At 43.1% G+C, this 26769-nt stretch overlaps 1 protein-coding gene across 1 annotated transcript in view; it reads left to right on the top strand.

The window, feature by feature from the left end:
* The first annotated feature begins 3723 nt into the window (after positions 1-3723).
* Positions 3724-26769, top strand: part of ROS1 (ROS proto-oncogene 1, receptor tyrosine kinase) — a 96549-nt gene continuing 73503 nt past the window's right edge. Inside the window, exons 1-7 of the mRNA XM_045010300.1 lie at positions 3724-3846; positions 10856-10882; positions 14510-14570; positions 16756-16904; positions 18181-18319; positions 23439-23640; positions 24423-24499. Of these exons, the coding sequence (XP_044866235.1) occupies positions 3724-3846; positions 10856-10882; positions 14510-14570; positions 16756-16904; positions 18181-18319; positions 23439-23640; positions 24423-24499 (778 nt within the window). The remainder of the gene's footprint in view (positions 3847-10855; positions 10883-14509; positions 14571-16755; positions 16905-18180; positions 18320-23438; positions 23641-24422; positions 24500-26769) is intronic.

The following is a 26769-nucleotide window of genomic DNA, read 5'->3' as shown; positions in this document are numbered from 1 at the left end:
AGGGTTGAGGTGCAGGGGTAGGGGTTGCAGACTCTGTCTGGGGGTGCAGGCTCTGGGGTGGGGCCAGGGTTGAGGGGTTTGGGGTAAAGGAGGAGAGGGCTCTGGGCTGGGGTAGGGGGTTGGGATGCGGGGGGGGGGAGGGCTGTGCCTGGGGGTGTGGACTCTGGTGTGGGGCCGAGGATGAGGAGTTTGGGGTACTGGGTCCCAGTGGCGCTTACTGTGGCTCCCAGGAAGTGGCTGCCAGGTCCCTGCAGCCTCTAGACACATGGGTAGCCAGGGAGGTTCTGTGCACTATCCCTGCAGCTCCCATTGGTCATGGTTCCCAGCCAGTGGGAGCTGCAGTGCTGGCCCCCAGGATGGGGGCAGCGCGTGGAGCCTCCCTGGTCACCCATGCATCTACGGGCTGCAGGGACCGTGCAACCCTTCCAGGAGCTGTGTGGAGCCAGGCAGGAAGGGAGCCTGTCTTAGCCCCAGGCCCCCGCTGCACCACCAACTGGACTTTCAATGGCCTGGTCGGCAGCTGGTCTTTCTGACCAGGCATTCAAGTCAAAAACCAGACACCTGGCAACCCTTATGTGTAGGGCCCTACCAAATTCACAGTCCATTTTGGTCAATTTCACGGTCATAGGATTTTAAAAATTGTACATTTCATGATTTCAGACATTTAAATCTGAAATTTCATGGTGGTGTCATTGTAGGAGATCCCAAAAAAGAGTTGGGGAGGGTCGCAAGGTTATTGGGGGGGGGTTGCAGTACTGCTACCTTTACTTCTCTGCTGCTGCTGGCGGTGGTGCTGCCTTCAGAGCTGGGCAGATGGAGACTTGATACCAGTCAGCTCTGTGTTTTTGGGGAACCAGGGCGCAGTGTCTGGCCTGTCTGACTCATGAGGGACACCCCCTCCCCGCCCCGGGTCTCTGCTTGAACCAAGATTGATCAGAGAAAAGGCTTGCAGAGAGCAGTGAAGGGCATTGGGAGACGCACCTAGACCCCTCCTGAGAAGGGTGACAAGAGTAAGACATCTCCATTTGCATACAGAATGAAGAGCAGAGACAACTCCCCTAGCCTCATCTGCATGAAAGATGGGACTGGGATTAGCATACAGAATGAAGAACAGAGAACTGCACTGAACTCTGGGACCAGAAAAACAGGGAAGCACTGCATCATGGGAATCTCTGCTCCCGATGTTAATAAATCTACACCTTCCCACACCAAGCTCAGCAGTTATCAAACCAATTCTAGTAATGAATCCTTGATCGATATCCAAAATACTGAAGTAGCCTAGTTGCACTGTCAGCTCCCTGGAAAAAAACACCACCCATAGCCAAGAGTGATCAGGTCCTTGGACCATTGTTGTTTCTCTACAAAAACCCCTACCTATGTTCAAGTAAGCGTTCTAAGGCATAGACCCAAGCCAGGGCCGGCTCTAGAGTTTTTGCCGCCCCAAGCAGCGCACTGAATTGCCGCCCTGGGCTGGGGGGGCAGTCCGTGCGCCCTTAGGGCGGCAGGCGTGTCTAAAGGGCTCTGGGCTCCCCGCTGCGGGGAGCCCAGAGCCTTTTAAATCCCAGCCGCGGCTGGGAATCAGAAGGCTCCGGGCTGCCCGCCGCGGCAGGGAGCCCAGAGCCTTTTAACTCCCAGCCACAGCTGGGAATCAGAAGGCTCCGGGCTGCCCGCGGCGGCGGGGAGCCCAGAGCCTTTTAACTCCCAGCCGCGGCTGGGAATCAGAAGGCTCCGGGCTGCCCGCGGCGGCGGGGAGCCCAGAGCCTTTTAACTCCCAGCCGCGGCTAGGATTTGCTGGGGCGGGGGCGGCGCTCTGGCGGTTGCGGGTCGGCGGCTCCGGTGGACCTCCCGCAGGCATGTCTGCGGGAGGTCCACCGGGGCCATCTGCCGCCCTCCCCAGGATGCCGCCCCAAGCGGGTGCTTGGCCCGCTGGTGCCTAGAGCCGGCCCTGACCCAAGCTCTGCATCAGTTCCACTGGGACTCCGTCTCCTGACTGTGCGGGGGGCTCTGCCTGTCTTCTGCCCTCAGAACCCTGAGCTTCTACCATCACCTGGGAGCTCCGACCAGTTCAAGTTTCAGGGAGAGGTGAGATTCCCTTCTCTCTCTCTCTCTTTTCCTTTCTACTTTGGTATTAACCTTTAATAATGTATGTTATGTTGGTTTAGCCCTCCTTGTGTAGTTATCACTATTATTCAATAAATAAATTGAGTGGTTAAGCTGGTTGCTTCTCTCTCTCTTGCCGAACTTTACTCTTTTGTGGTTTTAGCTTCCCCATTTACTCTACAGCAACACTTCTTTTATCTAAGCTAAAGATCCCTGTAGTGCCCAAAATACTGTGAGGTTTGCTAATAAAGTAGGTTACTACCAGTACAGTTGTGATGTGAGAGTGGAGACAGGGACGTACTGAATCTGGGACGCATAAGGGTGACAGCTTGAAAGTGCTGCTTGATCCAGCCCATTGAGCCCAGGGGTATATAAGGGGGGTCAGCTTGAAAGTGCTGATCGATCCAGTCCACTCGGACTTGCCCTGCTTGTGTGTGTGTGTGTGTGTGTGTGTGTGTGTGTGTTTTCATCCAGTTCTGGGGTGGAGGAACCCAGCCCTTGGGAACCTAGGTCCTGGAGGATAGTTCCATTGGGAGGGGACTTGCATAAGGGAGGAGTAGAGCTCCATATGAAAACACACGTGACACAAGCAGTACATTGATAGAATTACCAAAGAAAACCCCGCCCCCAGAAGAGTAACTTGAATAAATGAGCATACCCCAAAGTAACGGGCAAATCTGGTAACCGAGCGGCGGCTGCTGGCTGGGAGCCCAGCTCTGAAGACAATGCTGCTGCCAGCAGCAGCACAGAAGTAAGGATGCATGCTATGGTATTGTCACCCTTCTACACTGCTGCTGGAAGGGCACTGCCTTCAGAGCTGAATGTCTGGCAAACAGCCCCGCTGTCCGGCCACCCAGCTCTGAAGGCAGTGCAGAAATAAGGGTGTCAATACTGCGACCTAAAATAACCTTCTGACTCTCTCACTATACTCTTTTGGGTCAGGACCCCCAGTTTGAGAAATGCTTGTCTTCCCCCATGAAATCTGTATAGTGTAGGGTAAAAGCACACAAAAGACCAGATTTCACGGTTTGTAATGCGTTTTTCATGGCCGTGAATTTGGTAGGGCCCTACTTATGTGGCCCCATGTACCATATTTGAAAACCGTTATTAAAAACAGTCTCAGCTAAAATGGTTGTGCAGGCCAGAGTGGACTATTTGTTAAAGATGTTTTAAGAAAGTTATTCACCACTCCAATCAGCACAGCTGTGTTACCTGAAGCCATTTTTAAAAGCAGTGATTAAAAATTGTTTCATCATAAAAGAAAATACAAACAGGGCTCCTTTCTCTCTCTCTCTCTTCCTCATTCACCATAATACCAGGATAAGATCACTCCACTTAGTTTTCTTTTCACTTCAATGATAAGGAGTCATGTGACCTTTCATCGGTCGACACCTTTGTCTGAGCGGTTTAATAAGAAACTATTAAATAGATGTTGCGCAATTTCCAGACAAGTGATCCAGGAAGCCCCAATGTCATAGAATGGATTGATTATAAACAATGATTTTACTAAAACTTAGAAAACTTCCGCATTTCAATGTTCTATCTGGCATCTAGAATCCACGGAATCTATGAGGCAGAAATAAGAAAAGTAGCAGACTGCCAGATGAAATTGTCATTCGAGCTATGAGGAACATTAACGTGTGGAAGCCTAAGCTAATCAGTCTTCTTTCTGTTTACTGCATATGGATTTCTACAGTATATTGTACTTTCTTGATTAATTGTCAGAATTTATGTACAGGCGGCCTGGTAAGTTTTGGAAAAAATTATACTTAACTCTTAGATATATGATTGTTGTTACCACAATTAGCATTTTCTAATGCAAACCACTTTGTTTGAAATTGTATGTAAAGAACCTATGTGGGCAAAACTGGGGGCTGAAATAATGTTTTTTAAATTGTTTGCAGTGGAAAAATGGATGTCGTACCTTTTAAAGGGGAAACCCAGTTAATCATACTCCATCTGAATTTTATTTCCCCTCCGTTACAATGATTCATCAGATTACTGTAACTGGAAGAGACTACAGGAAAAAAACAAACAACAAAAACTATTTTTAATTATTTTTTTATAGACTGTCTAATCTACAGCGTTTGCTGTAAAATTAGCTAGTCAATATACCCTTCTATTTGTATGGGTCTTTCACACAGCAACATGGAAGAATAAAACATTTTAAAAACAGGAAAGTGTAACTGTAAAATTACAACAACTGGCAGGGGACTTAAGTGCAAATGTAGTATATAAAACTGTCTAGCTTTCAAGTTGCTGGTGTCCCTTTAAGTAGAAGAGTGGGTTGTTATATCTTTAATCTTATGTTTTCGTAGTGTTCCTTTGGGTAGTGAAGTGGAATTTATTTGTTTTCCTTCTGTTGATGCATAAAGGTGATAAGCCCAAACTCTAACTGAAACCTGACCAATAATTATGCTTCAAATTTCATTTTTATTTGGCTTAGTATGTCGACTGATCTTGTCTAGAAGACCATGTACTTGTGCTCTGTAGAAATGACTTTGTATGTTTTCTGGCTGATTAGCTTTGTCAGTTCTGAAAAATATACTGATTATGAACATGAAATCTATAGGATGGATGTACCAGGTACATGATCTTATTAAAATGGCCAGCCTTTAAAACCTGTTTCTGATGCATAAAAGAGCCCTGGCAGCAGTGAAAGGGTTACTCATCTTTCCTGCTATGAGCTTAGGTCGTAATAATATTCCTAACAAGGATTCTTTGATTAATTTTAAAATAAATTCTGAATGAGAAATGCTCTGTTACGCTTCATAGCACTGTTCTTTAAAAGCCAAACATGTGGCATCCATATTCTATGTGCCACTTAAAAATATTGTGACGGGGACTGAAATGAGAAAAAACTGGTCTCAAGGTCAGTACAGTTCAAAGCTTCCATTGGGTACCTGTGTGATCACACCTGCTGTGGGACTGTTTTGCATCAGACAGGGGTTCTTAATCATTGGCACACTATATGCCTCTTATCCTGCAAATGCTTGTGCATGTTCAACTTCTCTCTATTAGAATAGTCCCATGTTTAGAGTTCAGCACACACCATAAGCGTTTGTAGGATCAAGTCCTATGACCCCACATTCAGCTACTCAAAGCTGGTTAAATGCATCCCAGAATCATTTGCACTTCTGAAGAGGTACCTGGTCTTGCACAGTTCAAACCAGGTGCTCTGGGAATAGGAACCATAGTTCTGAGGCACTTTTGGTACCAGAAGAGAATCAGTTGTCATGTGGTTCGGTATAGTCATTTCGGAAGGAGGCCAGAGGAAAAGCACTTAATTTAAAGAAACAAAATCTGTAAAATGCATTTTGGAAGTCAGACCCAGTTGGACTTGTGCCATTTGCGTTCCAGGTTTATTTATGAAGCATTTATTATTGTCTCAGTAAATCAGAATAAATTGGAGATGGCTCAGAGAAGAGTCACGAGAACAATTTAAAGGATTGGAAAACATGCCTTATAGGAGCTCAATCTATGTAATTTAGCAAAGAGAAGATTAATTACAGTCTATAAATACCTACATAGGGAACAGGAATTTGATAATGGGATCTTCAATTTAGCAGACAATGGTATAGCAAAACCCAATAGCTGGAAGCTGAAGCTAGACAAATTCAGACTGGAAATAAGGCATAAAATGTTAACAGTGAAGGTAATTAACCAGTGGAACAATTTACAGAGTGTCATGGTGGATTCTCCATCACTAGCAACTTTTAAAGTCAAGACTGGATGTTCTTTTAAAAGAGATGCAGTAGTTCAAAAGGAATTATTTTGGGGAAGCTCAGTGGCCTATAGGAAGTCAGACTGGATGATCACAGTATTCCCTTCTGGCCTCAGAACCTATGAATCAAGAGACAAAGGGCCAAATTCCTCCTTGAGATAACTTAATTGACTCCTGCTGACTCCACCAACTTCCATATCCTAATGATACTCTTTGATTACTCTCAAGCAAGTAAGAAGCGATTGTCATTTCAGCAATAATTTTAAAAGTTTCATGTGAGGTGGAAAAAAATTGAAGGAAGGAAGGAAAATACTGTTATTTTGCTATTTTTTTTAGTAGAGGAAGTACTGGATATCTAAACTCACTTATAAATATATATATATTTTTTCCTTTACAGGAAGGAGAGCTTGGCATTAATGCTTGCAATGTTAGTGATATCAGTGCAGCTGTGAGTAATGGTTTGCATTGTTACTTATGTTATTGCTGTATATATAACTAGGGTGCAAAGGTCATATTAACTGGTTATAGCTTTGCCAGCATGGTGGATCATATTAAGACTTGGCATAAGTAGGTGCAACTCCGTTGATTGCAGAGGAGTTGCATCTAATTACTACAGGCCTGAATTTGGCCCATATTCTTAAAAAGACATGTTTCTTTTTTTTTTTTTAAGTGAATTTGTCATAGTGGAGCATAGGTCTCTGTTCAGGCTCCTATTTCAGTTCAGAGTCTACAAAATTCAGAATGAAGAAATATTTGTGATAATTTGGGTCCCCATCAGAATCAGTGCTCACATGAGTAGGGTGACCATATTTCCTAAAGTACAAACAGGATGACCCTGGGCTTGCTCCCCCCGCGCCAGCATGGCTAGACAGAGCCGCTGCCACTTGGGGCTCCAGCTGACTCCCCCCAAGCTCCATGCTGCCCAGGGCTGGGGCTGAGTGCCTGAGCCCTGTGCTGATGATCGCTGGAGCTGACCCACTCCGTGCTGTCTGTGGCTGGGACTGGGGTTGAGTGCCCAAGCTCCATGCTTCCGGACACTGGGCCTGGGACTGGGGCTGACCCTCTTAGCCAGGCCTGCACAACTCGTAAAGTGGTGAGGGCCATATTACTCCAAAGAAAACAGCTGAGGGCTGAAACCCCCCAGCCCCCAACCAAAACACAACCCCCCAGCACCACCCGGCCCGTGGAAACACCCCCCCCCCCGCGCCACCTACTATGCAGAAACAAACCCTCCTTCTCCAGCGCTGCCCTGCCGAAACAGCGGTATTGAATCTTGGTAATATGTTATAACGGGCCCCTAAGGTAATATAATTAAGGTAAAAGAAAAATGTTTATTTGCTAGAAGTAGAATAAGATCTTCCCCCCATTTTATAATCAATTGCCCTGTTGAATGAATGAGGTGTGAATGAGGAAGGCTTGGAAGGCAGCACCTCCAGACAGCTGCAACCCTTGGAAAGGGGATGGGAGCCAGACCAAGGACAATCAAACTTGTCAAGTGGGCTGATTAGAGAAGAGCAGACATACTGATGGCCTCGGGGGTTAGAAGCAAGCGCCTTCCTTTGAGAACACCCTCTTTGCAGCATTGGGGCAACCCCCAGCCCAGAGAAAAGCAGCAAAAAGAACCAATTTTTATGAGAGACAAGATCAGTAGAACAGGTCAGCCACCGACTTGCCACTCGCCTCCTCACCCCCCCCCAAGTATAAAGCCCCCCCACCACTGCCCGCCTGGCTCATCATTCCCCCACCCCCCCGGCTCGCCTACTCACCCCCCTGCTGCCCGCTCGCCTCCTTAGCCCTCCTCCCCCGCTGCCAGCTCACCTGCCCCCCTGCCACTGCCTGCCCACTTAGCTCGTCATCCCCCCATACCCCTCGCCGCCCGCTTGCCTCCTCAGCCCCCTCCTCCCCTGCCACTGGCTCACCTGTTCCCCGCCACTGCCCGCCCACTCAGTTCCTCAGCCCCCCCTCCCCCACCGCCGGCTCACCTGCTCCCCGCCACTGCCCGCCCACTTGGTTCCTCAGCCACCCCCCACCGCTGGCTCACCTGCTCCCCGCCACCGCCCACCCACACAGTTCCTCAGCCCCCCCTCCCCCACCGCCGGCTCACCTGCTCCCCGCCACTGCCCGCCCACTTGGTTCCTCAGCCACCCCCCACCGCTGGCTCACCTGCTCCCCGCCACCGCCCACCCACACAGTTCCTCAGCCCCCCCTCCCCCACCGCCGGCTCACCTGTTCCCCGCCACTGCCCGCCCACTCGGTTCCTCAGCCACTCGCCCCCCCCCGCTGGCTCACCACCCCCGCCCCCACTGCCCGCCGGCTCACCTCCTCAGCCCCCCTCCCCGCTGCCGGCTTCCTTGCTCCCCGCGCCGCCAGCTCACCTGCCTGCCCGCCACTGGCGTCTTACCTTCTGCCGCTGCCCCCGCCCCCTGCTGCTGGCTCACCCTCACTCCCCAGCCTGCCACTGGCCTCTTCAACAGCCAGCCAGCCGGCCGTTGGCTTGCCCCACCCCACCGCTTGCCTACTCACCCCCCGCGGGCCGCATGTTGTGCAGGTCTGCTCTGCGCCCTGCTGCCTGGCACCTCGCGTTGCCACCCCCCACCCCAATGTTCCTCTGTGCCCCACTTCGGGTCGCACCCAACTTTTTTTGTAAACTGAGCATTTGTTCGTTTGCGCTTGCCAATTGATCAATTCGCAATAGCAAACAGGACAAATGCCCGTTTTTGTCAAAGAAATCAAGACAGCCGGCACAGAACTTAAAAAGGGAACTGTTCCAGACAAAATGGGACATATGGTCACCCTACCCATGAGAGGCACACAATTTTTACTATTGCATTCTGGGTAGTCTAGTAAATTTAAAATAACACACCCATCTTATTTTCTCATAAATTTGACAGGGAGGAAACTGAAAATGCTATTTTTAAGATGTTGTGTTAGACTTCTATAGAGCTATAAATGTTTGGGTTTATACTGGAGATCTCTACAGGTTAACACAAACTTTTGATGGGGTGATTTTTGGAAGGAGCAGCAGCCTTCAGGAGAGGTTCCCATAGAAATCTTGGATCTCTAACACAGTTCATCCTGATAGCCACAGGCCCCTTGAAGGCTCGTTCCCACTTATTTGCTGGATGCATGGAGGATTCAATCATCAATGTTATCCACAATCTTTAGTGAATTACAGTCTCTCTGCAAATGGCCTCAAGTGTGGGGTGGCGGGGGTCATGTGAGCGCAAAAAGCTAGATTGTCACAATGTTTACTTGGCCATGCAGCGCTGCCCCCTTACTCACCTACGTGTCTTTGCTGAGATCGAGAGTTGCCAATTATCATGATTTTCTTATGCTTTGTGATATTTGGTGTTTTTCGTAAAGCCCCAGCTTTTGGAGTCAGGTGATTGTGAGAGAATTTCAACTTTTTTTTTTAAAGGAAGTTTGTAGACCTCCTGGAAGCAGAAAAAAGTTTGAAATGTAATTCACACAATTTCAAAACCAGAAGATAAATAAAAAATCCAACATTTATTATTTTTTAAAATATCATGATGTTAAGCCAATTTCATGATTTTTGGAAGGTCCGTTTTTTATGTTTTGGCCTGTTTATGGCAAATTTGTTCCTTCTCTCTACCAGCGAGTCAGGAATAGACTTGAAAGGACTGCTTGCTCTACCCTGGCCAGATCAAGGAAAGAGCTTTCTGATGGGGGTGAATTAATTAATTTACTTCCTTCCTGGAGCAAGAGAGGAACTGGAGCTCCCTTGGACAAAATTCATTTTTTGCTTTGTTCCTGGAGCTTTGCAGCTGCTCTCTCAGGGCACAGTGTAAAGCTGCAGTCTAGACCAAAATGATGGAGTTGCACACCAGCCATTACAGTACCCTCAGTCAGGATGGCTGTGTCAAGGTCCTGTCTAGAAGTGGTTGTGTGGATCACTCACACAAACTTCTATGTTTATTCATTATATTAATTTTCAGAGGAAACTTTCAGGAGTTTTATCTGTCTATCTAGGCCCTGTTACCATAGTGTATAAGCATCTCAAAATCTTTAATGTATTTATCTCCATGAGGAAGAGAAGTGCTGTTACCCCATTTTACACATGGGGAACTGAGGCATAGAAAGTTTACATGTTTGCCCAAGATAATATCAGAAGTCTGTGGCAGAGCAAGAAATTGACCCTAGGTTTCCCAGATTAGCATCCTAACCACTGGACCATCCTTCCTCCTTGTTTGACTGCAACTCTTTTAAAGTACTAACTATTCACGGTCTTTCTTGCAGTGCACACAGGGATGTCAATTTTGGAATGCAACAGTACAAAACAGTTGCCCACTGCAATGTGTAAGTACTGTATTAGTCAAAGTTCCACTTCCTATGCTTTGATTTTGTCTGATAAATTATCCAAAAGTATTCTACCAGTCTTTTTATACTAGCCAGTCTTTTTATACTAAAAAAATTTAATAGCCATAATTTGTTTTCCAGTAAGTCTAGTTCAGAAGTGTTCGAAATAGAGTACATTAACCTGGGAATCACTAGTTCTTGGCATGGGGGTACCTTCACAATACAAACCTGCATTATGTCTGCCACAGTGTGGTGGGAACAGAGAACACTAACATTCAATGAAAATTAAATTCCCCTTCTGGGTTTTCAGTCAATTAAATTGTCAGTGTTCAACACCTTTCTGCACCAGGCCCTGCTAGACCCCTATCTTTAGAATACATGTTATCACCATGTTTCCTGCTGTTAACCAATAATATCTGGACAAGAACTAGCACAGGTTCTGGGGCAGTTGCCAGGGAAAAGTTTGAGAGGAACTTGGTTCCTTTTCTTGAGATATCGGTAGCTCAGTCAGACTTGACATAATTCAAATGCTGGCCTTCCAGTTTTGAATTTGGATTTTCTTCTTTTCAGCCATTTGTCACTGAAAAGCGTTTGCTATGTACTCTGTGAGTTTAAGAAATGTCTGATGAGTTAATACTACCTTATTTGGAATATTGGACTATTGAAAGACTATATTCCTGCTAAGCATGTCTCTTTTTGTTTGCTTTTCTATAGAATCAGACCTACATCAGAGCATGTGAGGTAAGTTAAATGCCAATAAGATCAGTATAAACATCCTAAAATGATAACTTCAGTTCATACAGCAGAATGAAACACAACTTTGATACCCAAAATTTTAAATCCAGGTGTCTGATTGCCTTGTGCAAACCCTGTGGCATTACATCACTGTATTCTTGTTAAAAACATAAGATACATAGTGTACATTGGCCTAGAAGTGAAGTTTGAATGTAGATGTGTATGGATGAGGTTTTCAAATGGGGGCATAGATTTTCTTTATTTTTAAGCCTGTGAAGGAGAAAAGATGGTCCGGCGGCTAAAGAGTGGACTGGAGCTGAGTTTTGTTCTTGGCTATGCCACAGACTTGCTGTGTGATGTTGGGTAACATGTTAATCATTGTGGGCCTCAGTGTCCCTTCTGTAAAATGGGTAATAGCCCTTTTCCTCACAGGGACATTATGAGGCTACTTCATTGATGTATGTGAGTTGCTCAGATACTGTCGTGATGAGTGCCATAGAAAATGCCTATAAACAAACAATGCAATATTCTTACAGCTGTTGAATAGTACCTTTTCCCAAGAGAAGTCCCATTAAAGTTAGTTGGAACACCAATGGAATAAGGTGCTACTCAACATGAATAAAGGAGTCAGAATCCGGCACTTAAAGGGGGAACTTCCACCAACAACAAGGATTTCTTGGTTTCATGGGAAATGGATGGCAAATTTACCTTTAAAAATCTCCATGGAAAAGTTTATTATTATTCTCCTCAGCAAGAGCCAAAATCAGGTTTAGGGCTGTAGCAATTAATTGTCAATAGGAAAAGGAAGAAGGAAAACACAGAATAAAGAAAAAAGACAGGAAATATGTCTGTTGAATGAAGCACTTTATAGTTTCCTTAAAGCAGTACAAACCAGTGTAAAGAGAAGGTGTGCCCTTAGCCCAAACATTCTTGACTGTCAATGATTAAGACATTAAGTAGACCTGCGGCTTACAGTTTGTAAAGCTGTTGTAACGCTAGGGTGACCATATTTGCTATGCTGAATACGGGACACCTGGTAAAATTACTCGTATTCAAGCGAGTTCAACGGCAATCAATCAGAATTATGCAGTACAAACATTCAAATTAACATCAGGTTTACTGAGCCAGATGTCTCAATTTTATAGGGGCAGTCCCGGTTTTTGGGTCTTTTTCTTATATAGGCTCCTATTATCCCCCACCCCCTGTCCCGATTTTTCACACTTGCTGTCTGGTAACCCTAGCTACAGCAGAGGCTGGAAGAGGTTGAGCCTAAGGCATAGCCAGGGAAGCTGACTGCAGGGGCTTCATGGAAACCTGCCAGAGAGATGGGTCAGCAGGGGAGGGTACCTAGGGACAGAGCAGCCCTGTGCTCCCTAGGGGCAGGACCCAGGGTCGGAGTGAGGGTGGTGAAGAGGGTGCTAAGCCCCTTCCTCAGGGGCTGCTGTGGAGCCTGCAGGTTCAGGGTGGGAACAGGCTGGAAATTGCTTCCCCCCCGCACCACTCTAGAGCTTAGCTGAGTGGCAGAGCGGCTTCCCCATGGCAGTGCTGTGTGGGGCTTTGGCACATGCAGGGCTTGGCTCCTCCTGGCCAGCGCCCCAGACCAGAGGATCTTGGGCTGTCCCAGGATGCCGGCCCAGCCAGAGGCAGTGGGGGAAGGAAGGAGCCTGCTGGCCAGGCTGTTGGTGAGCTGAGTGCTCTGACCAGGGGCTGGTTCTCTGCATAGCGCTGGGAGCAGGATGTGCCCTGCCGGAGGGGATATCGAGGAGCAGCAGGGCTGGGGGGGTGAGGGGGCAAAGAAGGGAGTGAACAGCAAGAGAGGGAGCATGTAAAGGGCCAATGGATGGGCAGCAGAGGTGACACGTAGCTGGCTGCCACCTGGCGCCTGCCCTCACTCACCAGCCACCACAGCTCACAGTGCACAGCCAGCACCGGCTGCAAATGGGATGGGGGGGGGCGAGGCCCTGCTGGCCGAAAGCCAGCACACAGCGGGGGCAGACTAGCAGGGGGAGTAGGGAGTGATGCTGGGCGGGTGGCTGGCGAGCTGGGATCCAGCCAGCAGCAGGACCCGCCACTACTGATGGGGGGAGACAGAAAATACGGGACAATTTGCCCATTTTTAAGAAAAAGTCTGGACACCGACAGGAGGGCTTAAATATGGGACTGTCCCTTTAAAAATGGGACATCTGGTCACCCAATTCAACGCTGTCCTAGTGCCACACAGAAGCATGGCTGCTGGTATTTGTACCGTTTGCCTTTCCTTGACCAAGATATTTCTCTTGGAAACGTTGCACCTTGCTAATAATAATAAAACACAAAGAGCCACTTCTTTAATGCATGAACTTGGGAAATAAGCCTCTACTTTGTGCTAGGGCAATTTTCTCTTATCAGTTTCAGTGTGCTGCAGGAAATGTGTACAATAGTATCATTTAAAGTTACCAAGACAAAAAATGCCACCTAATATAACATGTCACCTTAATGACCCAAAAGTTAATTATTACTTGATAGTTGTTTGCCGTATGAACAGAGATTATAAAGCTGGGGCGTTTTATCTTCTTCAGCTTTTGTAAACCAGACAATCTTGCAATGTAAATGAGCCTAACTAAAATACAGCAGAGAAAATTCTCATGGTGGGGGAGCTTTGTTGGGACTGGCATAAAAAAAAGGATAGTATCTCCTTTAAGGGTTCCCCTCCTTTGGGAATCAGGAGGGGAGAAGGCATCACCTGAATTGATGGGCAGGCCGGTGGGGCTCAGGTAAGCCATTGGCCCCTGCACAGCTGGGGGAGTGTATATAAATCCTGCCCCTCCAGTCTGAGCCCCCTCTCATTCCTTACTAGCAGCCAGAAAAGCAAGCTGGAGTCATTGCTTATTTAGTTATTGACTTTCAGTGAGACTCAGGCTCCTATGTGCTTAGGTCACTTTTAAAAGTAGGCTTAGGATTGTCAGTTATTTGGGTGCTTTAGAAAATGTTACCCTCTGCGTCTCAGTTCAGTGGCGCTGTAAAATAGAGCTAGTGAGGCTTCCTTTGTCTATCTTCTCTATTTAGATGTTAAGCTCTTTGGGGCAGGGACTCACTTCTTACTATGTATTTGTTCAGTGTGGGCTGCACTAGGGCTCCGGAGGTGGTTAAGACCTATAGACACAACTATAACACAGATAAAAAATAATAACAAGAAGTTAGATGGTAGATGTGTTTTTAAAAAAACGTCCAATACAGCTTATTGGCCAAGAGCAGGGAGCATTTGTGGGAAATACGTGGAGCAAGAAGGGTTGGGCTCAATGCTCAGGGCTTCTCATCAATAGTAATTAAATGAGCCATATTCTGCTTCCCTTCCTCAGGTATTCTCACTGAAGTCTTAAATGTGTAAAGTGAGCAGGAATTGTCCCCAGATTTGTGCGTTGCAGCAAATGGGCAATATCGGGAATATAGAACCTGATCCAATCCCCATTGAAGTCAGTGGAAAGATTGCCATTGATGCCAATAGATTTTTGGAATGAGCCTAAGGTGCCAATGTTTTTAGAATGAATATAACTACTCTTGTGGTATTCCTGTGTACTAGAAATGTGTCTGGATGCTTCTAACAAGACATCCCATTGAAACAAAACTAACTGGCAAACTCTATGTTTTATACAGAGAGTTTCCTGTAAGTTTGGCTGCAGCTGTGCAGAGGAGGCTTATGGTGCTGAAGTACAAGGTAAGCACGGATATAGTGTTGTGCCATAACCCAGGGTTTGCTGAACTAATTTCTAGGAGTATCCTTTTGCTTTTGTTATCTGATTGTCTTTGAACAGGGCCAGGAATGTCCTGTTCCTTTTCTGATTCTTATTGTAGCTTAAAAGTAAAGAGATGGCTGCTGTATTACAAAAAGTAGGCTTTTTCTTCCAGGAACTTGGGAATTTTTGGATATAAATGCAGAAGTTTATGGTGGGATTTTCAAACGCACTCAGCTATGGCCCAACTCTGCTTCTGTTGAAGTCAATGGTAAAAACTCCTTTTGATTTCCATGGAAGCAGTCAGGCCAATGCTTAGTGAACCCTACCCTGAGTGATCTACCAGGGGTGCTGGAACAATTTGCATAGTGGGGGTGCTGAGAGCCACTGAACCAAACTGAAAACCCTGTATATGTTGGAAACCACTTCAAACTGGGGGTGCAGCAGCAGCCTCAGCTCCCTTAGTTCCAGCACCTATGGATCTACCCTATCTAGCTGAAAAAATGTAGGGATTTCCATTCAGCAAAGCTTTATAATAAATGCTTTGCTGGGCTCCGTATCATAATAAAAAAATGTATTGAGGCATTAGCATGCTGCCCGTTGCTTTGGGAACTTGGTGCCTCACATTCAGTTTCAAAACAAGCGCATATATATATATACTTCTTCCCCCGCTGGTATCACCAATATTTAGTGTGTATATATATGTTTTGAAACTGAATGTGAGGCACCAAGTTCCCAAAGCAACGGGCAGCATGCTAATGCCTCAATACAACTTTATATATATATATAGTGTGTGTGTGTATATATACATATACACACTAAATGTTGGTGATACTGGGGGGGAAGATTTATATAAAGTTGCACAGCAAACCCAATCTTTGCCTGAATGGAAATATATTAAAAGGCATGACTGAACAGGTACATGTTACTTTGTGCCCTAATATGATCAAACCCTGTATCTGACAAAAAGGCAGAGAGCAAGATCCACAACTGGTTGCATTCTTCTGAAAAGTTTTGCTGTTAGCTGTAGAAAGGTCAATCGGAGGGACTAAAAGCATGAATGCCCCACCTCATATCTTCCCAGCTGTGATAGGACATAGGGAGGAAGCCATATTGCAATGGTTCTAAGTTACAGTATAACTCTGGCATACCACAAATGTGCATTGACAAAAGCAGCCTTGATTTTGTTTATGGACTAGGGACTTCACTTAAACCAAATCAAGCCAAAAAAATTAATAAAGTATTTCCAATTTTGTCACAGATAGTAATTTTATCATGGTTGCAAAATTCTAAGTAAAATGGAACCAACATTTTAAATGGAAGATGCCCCATTCTTTATTCCATGTCTAGTTTCTGTAGTGTCTGTTATCTGCAAGTTCATCATTTGGCAGGTCATCCAATCATGACCTTCCACATGATCGTTTAAATATTGGTCCCCAATCCAGCAAAGCACTAAACATATGTTTAACTTGTGTAGTTCAGTAGAACACTTCACTGGGACTATGCTTGTGCTTAAAATTAAACACATGCTTTAGTGCTTTGCTGGTTTGGGGACCAGTATTTTAAAGCATGTGTTTAACTTTGAGCACCCGAGTAATCCCATTGAAGCATGTACGTGACTGCACATGAGCTTAACCTTAAGCATATACTTTAAGTGTTTTGATGGAAGGAGTTTCCCTTCAATGTTTTACCAGTCACTGAGTGGAGAAGGACTTGAGGACAGTAAAGAAATGGACGGATCTCCCAAAGCTTCCATTTAAGGGATATAATTCAACACAATAGGCCAGATTCACCACTAACACAGATGGGTATATGTCCATTCACTTCAGTATAGCTGCACCCACTTACACCAGTGATGAGTTTGGCCAGTTAATATTAAAGTATCAATTGTCTTATAACATTACTATGGTTCATTTTGTAACTCTTTTCCTGATATGCATGTTTTCCATGTTTTTATCAGCTTCACAACTGCTGAATGTGCCAGGCCCCTGGGGCAAGATGCACTTTACTTTTACCCATTGTACTAGGTGTATCACCACCAAAGTATATTCCAGCATAACAGAATTTTGCTGCTGCATTCTCCTACTGCCGAGAAGCTGCCACAGAATACGCCAGGGAGAGGATTAATGATTTAAGCCTTGTTTGTGTTTTATTGGTTTCCACACTCAGATTATTTGAACACACCTACAGCACCATTTGCATCTACCATTGGAAGCCACAATGTGACATTGAGATGGAAGTTGGCTAATATCTCTGGGGTGACATATATTATTCAGTGGAAGTACAATCAGCTCCCTGGAGACTGGAGGTATGCTGAGGTAAGGGAGGACAAAATAAATTCCTCTTTTAATAAAACAACCTAGTCTAACTTACAATCCAGTCTTGATTCAATTGGAAAGATGTTCTTCACTTCCTCTCCTCACCTATCCTCTATTATTCTTGTACTCTATAAAACAGTTGCCACATTTCACACCAGAAATGGCTAAATTTGAGTGGCGAATGACATGATTCTTGTGTATAATTTGTTAAGATTGTAAAGCATTTGGGGATTCTTTGTGTATTTTTGTTATGTTGGTGGTGGATTGTTAGGGATGTTTTTTGTTTATTTTTTTTCTTGGATTTATTTGGGTAAAATGACTATTATGTTAAGTTTAAGTTATTTGTTAGGTACCCAGATGCCTGTGGGTGAGTGACAACAATTTAAAATTTACTGATGTTAATATATTTAATATTTTACTGTTTTAGCTATTTATTTGCTTAAAATTAGAATATTCTTTACATTAATTAATTAATTCAGGCTGGAAATTAGAAGGTTTCCAACTATCAGAGAAGTGAGGTTCTGGAGCAATAGGCATAGTGGGGGCAAACAACCTAAATAGTTTTAAGATGGAGCTTGATAAATTTAGGAGCAGGATTATATGTTGGGTTGCTTGTGGTAGCAGGGGATTTGATCTGTCCCAGGAGATCTCTTCCAGGCCAATGTCGTATCTTCCTAATATTGTTTTCCATCCATCCATCCATCCATCCAATATTTGATGAGATTTGGCAGTGGGTTTTGAAGAAAGTGTTAAAGGAGGAATCAGTACATAATGTTTAAGGGAAATGAATTATCTAGAACAGGGGTTGGCAACCTTTCAGAAGTGCTGTGCCAAGTCTTCATTTATTCACTCTAATTTAAGGTTTCGTGTGCCAGTAATACATTTTAATGTTTTTAGAAGGTCCCTTTCTATAAGTCTATAATATATAACTAAACTATTGTTGTATGTAAAGTAAATAAGGTTTTTAAATTGTTTAAGAAGCTTCATTTAAAATTAAATTAAAATGCAGCGCCCCCTGGACCAGTGGCCAGGACCCGGGCAGTGTGAGTGCCACTGAAAATCAGCTCGCGTGCCGCCTTCGGCACGCGTGCCATAGGTTGCCTACTCCTGATCTAGAACTTGTTCTGCTTTATAAGGGATTCTTGGAATTAGGTCTGTGACATCCTAATATGTACATATTGTTTTATGTTGTCATATCAGGCTTGACTGAGATCCTACATGGTAACTCCAGATAGAGGAACAGTGATAATGATTATATGTATGTGCATTGATCTAGGTAGTATCTGAGCATTCGTACACAGTGAGTAACCTTCAAGCCTTCACAGAATATGTGTTTCGAGTAGTTTGGATCATCACATCTCAGATGCAGCTCTATTCTCCTTCTAGTCCCAGTTACCGGACTCATGCATTTGGAGGTAATTACACTGTTGGTCACAGCTTCAAGGGCAGTGCTAAAAAGCTTTAGTTTCTTTTGATGTCATGATTCTAAAGCAGAAAACTACTTATCATTGACTTTCATAAGAACAGCCATTCTGTATCCAGTTTCTGACAATGGCCAGTGCCAGATGCTTCAGGGGGAATGAACAGAACAAGGTAATTTTGACTGATCCATCTCCTGTCATCCACTCCCAGCTTCTGGCAGTGGGAGGTTTAGGGACACTCAGAGTATGGGACTGTGTCCGTGACCATCTTGGCTATTGGCTGTTGATGGACCTATCCTTTATGAACTTATCTAAGTCTTATCTAAGTCATGCTTTTGGCCTTCACAACATCCCATGTGGATGAGTTGTGTGAAGAAGTACTTCCTTTTGTTTGTTTTAAATCTGCTGCCTATTAATTTCAATAGCAGAAGAAACCGGAGAAATGGCTGACATGTTAAATGCCTTTTTTGTTTCAGCTTTCACTGGAAAGGTTAGCAGTGATTGGACGATAAACATCAATGTAAATAGTGTGGGATCTGAGGCTAAAATAGGGGAAGAACAAGTTAAGACTTACTTAGACAAATTAGATGTCTTTAAGTTGGCAGGGCCCAACAAAATACATCCTAAAACACTTAAGGAACTGGGTGAGAACCCATGGAGGATGGAAGAGATCCCAGAGGTCTGGAAAAGGGCAAATATAGTACCTATCTATAAAAAGGGGAATAAGGACAACCCAGAACAGTCATCTTAAGTTGGGTACCCAGAAAGAAAATGGAGCAAATAACCAATCAGTTTGTAAGTACCTAGAAGATAATAAGGTGATAAATAACAGTCAACAGGTATTTGTCAAGAACAAATCATACCAAACCAACCTGATATCCTTCTTTGATAGGGTAACAAGTCTTGTGGATAGGGGGAATCAGTGGATGTGATAAATCTTGATTTTTAGAGAGGCTTTTGATACTGTCTCACATGACCTTCTCATAAGCAAACTAGGGAAATACAGCCTAGACGAACCAACTGTGAGGTGGTAAACAACTGGTTGGAAAACTATACTCGGAAAATAGTTATCAAAGGTTCACAGTCAAGCTGGAAGGGCATATCAAGTGGGGTCTCACAGAGCTCTGTCCCATAGGTTCTTGAAATAAGGGTGTTGGGGGTGCTGCCACACCCTCTGGCTTGAAGTGATTTACATCATGTGCAGGGTTTACAGTTTGGTTCAATGGCTCTCAGTACCCCCACTATACAAAATGTTCCAGTACCCCTGATCTGTTCCGGGTCCATTTCTATTCAATATCTTCATAAATTATTTGGATAATGTCACAGAGAGTACACTTATAAAATTTGCCGATGATACCATGCTGGGAGGGGTTGCAGGCACTTTGGAGGACAGTATTGGAATTAAAAATGATCTGGACAAACTGGAGAAATGGTCTGAAATATAAAGAATGAAATTCAAGAAGGGCAAATACGAAGTATTTCACTTAGGAAGGGATAATCAATTGCACAAATACAAAATGGGAAAAGACTTCCTAGGAAGGAGTACTGCAGAAAAGGATCTGGGGATCATAGTGGATCACAAACAAAATATGAGTCACCAATATAATACTTTTGCGCAAAAAAAAAAGCGACCATCGTTCTGGGATATATGAACAAGAGTGTTGTAAGCAAGACATGTAAATTAATTCTTCCGGTTGACTCAGAACTGTTAAGCCTCAACTGGAGTACTGTGTCCAGTTCTGGGCACCACATTTCAGGAAAGATATGGCCAAATTGGAGAAAGCTCAGAGGAGAGCAACAAAAATGATTAATGGTCTAGAGAACATGATCCATGAGGAAAAATTGAAAGAATTGGGTTTCTTTAGTTTGGAGAAGAAAAGACTGAGGCGGGGGACATGGTAACAGTCTTCAAGTATGTAAAATATTGTTATAAAGAAGAGAACAATAAATTGTTCTCCTTATCCACTGAGGACAGGACAAGAAGTAATGGGCTTTAAATTGCAGCAAGAGAGATTTAGGGTAGACATTAGGAAAAACTTCCTAACTATAGGGTGTTTAAGCACTGGAACAAATTACTTAGGGAGGTTGTGGAATCTCCATCATAGGAGTTTTTAAGAAGAAGTTATGCAAATACTTGTCTGGGATTGTCTAGATTATATTTAGTTCTACCTCAGTGCAGGGGACTGGACTACATGACCTATCGAGGTCCCTTCAAGTTCTATATTTCTATGATTCATGGGTGACCCCCAGTTCTTGTATTATGTGAAGGGATAAATTACATTTCCCTATTCACTTTCTCCACTCCATTCATAATTTTGCAGATCCCTTAATCATCTCTGGTTTAAGATAAAGAGTCTCAGTCTTTTTAATCTTTCCTCATATGGATGCTGTTCCATATCCCTAATCATTTTCTTTGCCCTTCTCTGAACCTCTGCACCAATATTAATATATCTTTTTTGAGACAGAGTGACCAGACCTGCATGCAATATTCAAGGGGTGGGCGTACCATGGATTGATATAGTGGAATTATGATGTTTTCTGTCTTATCTATCCCTTTCAGAAGCATATGTTCATTATATGTTGTAAAATTGCAGACTGCTAGGTAATATTACTAAAGAATCTTTAGCTTAATCTGAAAGAGTTTGGGCTGAATTTTCAGTTATGATTCCTACAAAAAGGCATATGGAAGTGTTTGCTTCTTCAAAATTATGAGGGCAGATTGGGTCATTGGGTGCTCAGTTACCTGATCTGTGTTCATGCAGCTTTATGAGTGCAAATGCTTTGATGATTATTTTTGTAGACACAAAACTGATGGCTGAAACTTTTGGCCTTGATGGGCTAGTTTGCATTTCTAAAGTTTGTTCAAGTTAAAATGTGTTTAACTGCAACAACGGAATGGAAAAAGCACGATAATCTTACATTTCTCTGCAGTAGTGAGACAAAGATGACTCATAATCCGTTTGATTGACTCAAAGTGTCACTAATGACCCTCTGAATGGTTTCCATTTTAAACATTTATTTTCAGGTGTTTCGAGAGTTTTAAAATTACAACAATAAGGTTGAAAGAAAAAGAGGAAAAGCTACATGAGTAGGAATGGGCTAAGCCTATCTGAAAAAATGCAAATCTCTCCATTACACATGTAGCTTTAATGAAAGGGCTGTGGACAGAAGAGGGAGTAGATATTGTATGTATATTTTCTAACCTTTAAGAAGTGCTCTTGATTCTTTTGTATGCCAGTGTAGAGAGTCACATGCTGCTAGTGTGTCTCACCATTTTTGCTCTAGATGTTAACAACTGCCTCATGGGGTGAGTGCATTGTGCATTCAGAACTATCATATCTCTTACACAATTATATTTCCACCTGTTTGCATGGTGAGCTTCTGTGGCATGTGACCATTGCAGAGTGAAAGTCATGTGTCTTTGTTCTCAAATGTAATTTTTCAGTCCATCTCTAAAAGACTTTTTTGGGCTTTCGCATTGACAGTGATAGCATTTTTAACACATCTTCTTGCCCTTGTAGGGACACATAGGGAAAATGCCAAGTCTCTTTTACCTCTGAATATTATCATGTATACCCAAGGAATATATAACAAGAAAAAAATCGGTACAAAATATATTGTACCCACCACCAAACAAAATCTACAGTGACTTTTAGGTGAGGTTCAGCGCACCAGGGCAGGAGGAAACGATCAACTTAGTAACATTCTTGCTATGGAAAGAAGCAATATTAGTTTAAGCAAATTTCACAATATTTACCTGCAATTTGGCTTTAAGTAACCATTTGACTTAATGGCTACTTTATCAATTTGTCATAAAATAGAGATAAGAAATGATGCACTAACTGGAGCATTCAGATAGAAGCAGCTTCAGGATATGAGCTCTCCTTCAGTTGGTGATGTACAACCTGCTTCACATTGATAGGAAATATGCTTATATATATGAATAAGACATAGTGAAGATACACCTTGTTACTCACATCTAATTGCATGTTAAATCTCATCCTGTGGTAACACTGGAAGTCACTGGAGATTTAAAGTTCCCTGTATTTGCAGAAGTTTTCTTCCTAGCATATGCACAATGTGTTTCAGGTGGCACATGACCAGGATTTGGTCTGCTGATTAGATTATTAGCTTCCCTGGCTTGGGCTGGGTACTAACGGGGAGTGTGACATGAACGCTGATCTGTGCTCCCCTTTGCAGAAACTGATATTGGTGTTCAGTAGGGGAAAGGAGAAATAGTACTTGTTTTAGGCTTTAGGCTTCAAAGCTCATTGAAATCAATGTGAGTCTTTCCATTCTATTCTCTGGGCTTTGGATAAGGGTAGATCCTTAGGCAACTATAACTAAAGTGTTAGTTTAAACTCTTCGATTGAGGCATAAAAATGATCTTTGTTCAAGTTCCTTTTTGTTGCATTCACTTGTATTGCGCTGGTTGTGAACCTGTTATGTAAATCATTAGGTTATATTTAAATTAGACGTGGCTGAACCTCAAAAGATTTAGATGTTTAAGTGGCTAAGTTTCTAAAAGTTTTGACATTGAGTAATAATGAATTTAGATTTATATAGCGCCTCTCATGCTGAAGGAACTGGGTAAATGCTTCCGGAACTAAAGGCAGCACTATAGAAAATTAGCCTAAGGTGTAGGCTACATTCTGGAGGTAGGACGACAACCAAATGGGTGCACAGCACTTTGTACAATGGAGTGGGAGGGGAATTTTGGCTAAGGACATACTGTTTGTAAGAACATGTATCACAAGATCTATAGTAACTGCTCACAGCAGATAGCCCCTTAGTTTTTAAGGTCCCCTCTGAAGCCCCCCCACACAAAATTATGTGGTTCTAATTTGTCTACCTCAGAATGATGGCTTCAGGTGATGTGGTGACAAAACAATAAAGGCCACGCAAAATTTTCCTTCTTTGGTTTATGATAAACACTGTGACCCAGGAGTGCATGGTACTGCCAAGAGGAATGTGGGATTGATAAACCTATTCATATGTTTTTCCAATTAAACATAGAAGATTTCTCATCCCCCCACTCATCTTCTCCCAGCCATCTGCCAAAAATCACATCTGAAAAACCAAGTCTACAGCCAGTGATTTCTGTCTTTTGCAGTTCCTGTTACAGCTCCTATCATTAAAGATATTCAAAGTTCGGGGCCCGACACCGTGGAAATTAGTTGGTCTCCACCACTTTTCCCCAGTGGATTGATTGTTGGATATAATTTACTGTTAACCAGTGAAAAGCAGGAACTGCGCACAGCATCCAGAGGTCAAAGTTTCCAGTTCTACTCCACCTTTCCTAACACCACTTACAGGTACAAAAAAAAAATGTGATCAGCTGGACTGTGTGTGCCCTGAGTATCATAAAGCAGGCAGTAGAGTTCCTACAATCCAGAGATCTGTGTGTGTACGTGGGGTGAGGGTGGCTCTGACTGGCAGAACAGAGTGCACGTTAACACTCCTTTTGCAGAATCAGTGGGCAAAATTCTCCTCTCAGTTGTGCTGTTGTGAAAATTGGCATATCTCAATTTAAATTGATGGAGTTGTTTTAGATTTCCTCATGTATCATTGAGATCAGAATTTAGGCAAAAGCAAATTACTTTGGGGAGTGGGGTGACAATCTGATGCAGTGCCAGAATGTGGAATTTTGAATTCAGTAACCTTTATATTTTTATTTTTTCCCTTTGTGGTGCACATTTCTGTTGTGTTCAGAGAATTATAGGGGAGTCCTCTTCTAACTAATTTAGCATTTGTAAATTTCCCTTCAGTTTAACTAAACTCCAAATGGCCACATTCTGCTCTCAAAGGTGACTATAGATCTTCCCTTGAGATGAAATTGAGTTGCCTGCATAACTCTGAGGGTAGCATGTAGCTATGTGATTTATTAGATTGTATTACCTTATCTTGCAAAGCTAGTGAGTTCAACTCCTCATGTGATTATATTATTATTAGAATTTGTCCCTGAATGACTTTATTTAAACAGCTTTTTTCACTGAAGGAGAAACATGATAAGCACGTGAGACTCAATTGTTCTACTTCAGAAGGCATTTTTTCAGGCATTTATAACGTTCCATAAAATCTCTCTTTGATTTACTAGGATTACCATCGTAGCTGTAAATGAGGTTGGTGATGGGCCACCCGCAGAAGCTAATATCACTACTCCAGAACCCACAGGTACACACGCAACATATTCCTTATAGTTTCCAGGTAATTAATTCTGGTTCACCTCAATTATGGGGTATACAGCAGAATAGAATGATAGTTAGAATGTACGCTCATTGGGGAAGTGGCTGTCTTCTACTCTGAGTTTGTACAGCACCTATACAATGGAGCTCTGTTCTTGGTTGGTCTCTAGGCACTACCGTAATAAACATAGTAACAACAACAGGTTGGTTGTTGGGCACAATAACTCAGGCTGGTTCAAGTGACAAAAAAGGTGAACCAGTATCAAATGGGTGTGAATGAGTGTTTGACAGAAGATGCTTTCATTTTCTGGAACACGTGGTATCAGTGGCAGCATGTGCAGAACTCATGTTAATATTCGTGGGTAGCCATGTTAGTCTGGATCTGTAAAAAGCGACAAAGAGTCCTGTGGCACCTTATAGACTAACAGACGAATTGGAGCATAAGCCATGAAAGCTTATGCTCCAATTCATCTGTTAGTCTATAAGGTGCCACAGGACTCTTTGTCGCTTTTTACATGTTAATATAACACTGTGACCGAGACCACAGGAGAGCCAACTGAGGTCACTCAATTAGGGTGAACTGCAAAAAATGGGGCAGACAATCCCCAAATCTGGTGGCTATTCCAATACTTAGATTTACCAAGGCAGCACAAAACAGCTTCTATAATACCTCACTGGTTACCCAGAAACCAACAACAGAGTTTCATTAAAGTAACCCAGCCTCAGGCCTCCACCCGGACACCCAAGTCAAATATGACGACGGTTACTGAAAATCTTATTCGTCATATAAAAAAGTTCTACCAATCCCAAAGGATCGGACACATTACCTCCCAGGTTAATGAATATTCCAGATCTTACCCAAATACATGTTTACAGCTAATTCTTATTAACTAAACTAACATTTATTAAAAAAGAGAGAGAATATTGGTTAAAAGATCAGTACACATACAGACATGAGTACAATTCTTGAGATTCAGATTCATAGTAGAGATAGTGAGCTTTGTAGTTGCAAAGAATTAGTTCATAGGTTATAGTCCAATATTTATATTCAGGGTGGTCCAGTCAGAATTGGGATCTCAGCCCTATGGCTTGAGCTTCCCCTGCATGAAGCCTCAAGCAGATTGAGATGACAATATCAGGCCCCAAGGGTCTTATATACAGTTTCAGGCTTCTTGTGACAGTACTTAAGTGAACAATAGGCACTCATAGGGACTTTGAAGTGGATCCATTTCCTAAGCATCACCGGTAATTATTTACATGGATTAACATGCGGCAATTGCCAGTTTTCCATCATTCTCAGGTGATTTGCTATACATTTCAAAGAAAGATGAATACTGTACAGCGATATCCTATGTTTACAGTTAATTTAAATAAGATGTCCTTTTGATCTCTGAATTAACAGAATACAGCATAAACAGGGACTGTTTGATTACATTGTTAACCACTATCATTATATATGTAAATACACAAAAACACAAACATTATCTACCAGTATGTCTTTAAGAGCTGAATTTATCCAGCAGGATGCTTAACCATTTCTGGCCAAGTGTCACAAACAAATTTCACATTAGACTTTCAAGTAAAAAATTCCAGAATGATCTCATGCAAAACAACATCAGATCATATCCTTGTTTTTGCTATTTCTCTTCCTTTGTTCTTTTTTTCCACTAATGGAATTTCATTATACAAAAACCAAAACATTATATCCAGCTATTTATCTGAGCCTCTTAAGATAGTTTACAAATATTAATTTATTCCCAGGGAGAAATATATTAAGATAGAGTTATGGATGGGAATAAAAGCAGTGTTACCAAACTGAAAAAACTAAATTCTAGAAACTCAGGAAATTCTCCATGAAGGTTACAACAGTAGCCTTAACTCTGTTCCTAAATCCTCATCCACCTTCCACCTTCTGTGGGTTGGAGAAACTGAAGCTATGTGTACATTAGTGCTTTTTAAACTCATGTTAGTTGATTGCCAATTGACTCAAGTTGTCTAACACACTGGTACATGCTGGACTGGACACTTTACTAACATTTGTTCCAGGGTTAAATGAGCCCTGATCACTAACATGTGTGTCCTGAAACCAGCATTTGTGGAGTCTCCAGATTTGGATGCACCAATGGTTTGGTTAACTTGAGTAAGTGACAACCAATTAATTTTAATTAAAAATCTCTAATGTAAACAAACTCTCAGTAGCTGCCACATCGGACTTTAGTTTGCCCATTTGCATATCTGAATTCTAACAATATGTATATG

The sequence above is a fragment of the Mauremys mutica genome, chromosome 3, assembly GCF_020497125.1.
Source record: "Mauremys mutica isolate MM-2020 ecotype Southern chromosome 3, ASM2049712v1, whole genome shotgun sequence".
Classification (NCBI taxonomy): domain Eukaryota; kingdom Metazoa; phylum Chordata; order Testudines; family Geoemydidae; genus Mauremys; species Mauremys mutica.
The sequence above is the reverse complement of the archived record's forward strand: the minus strand, read 5'-3'. Positions and strand labels throughout refer to the sequence as shown.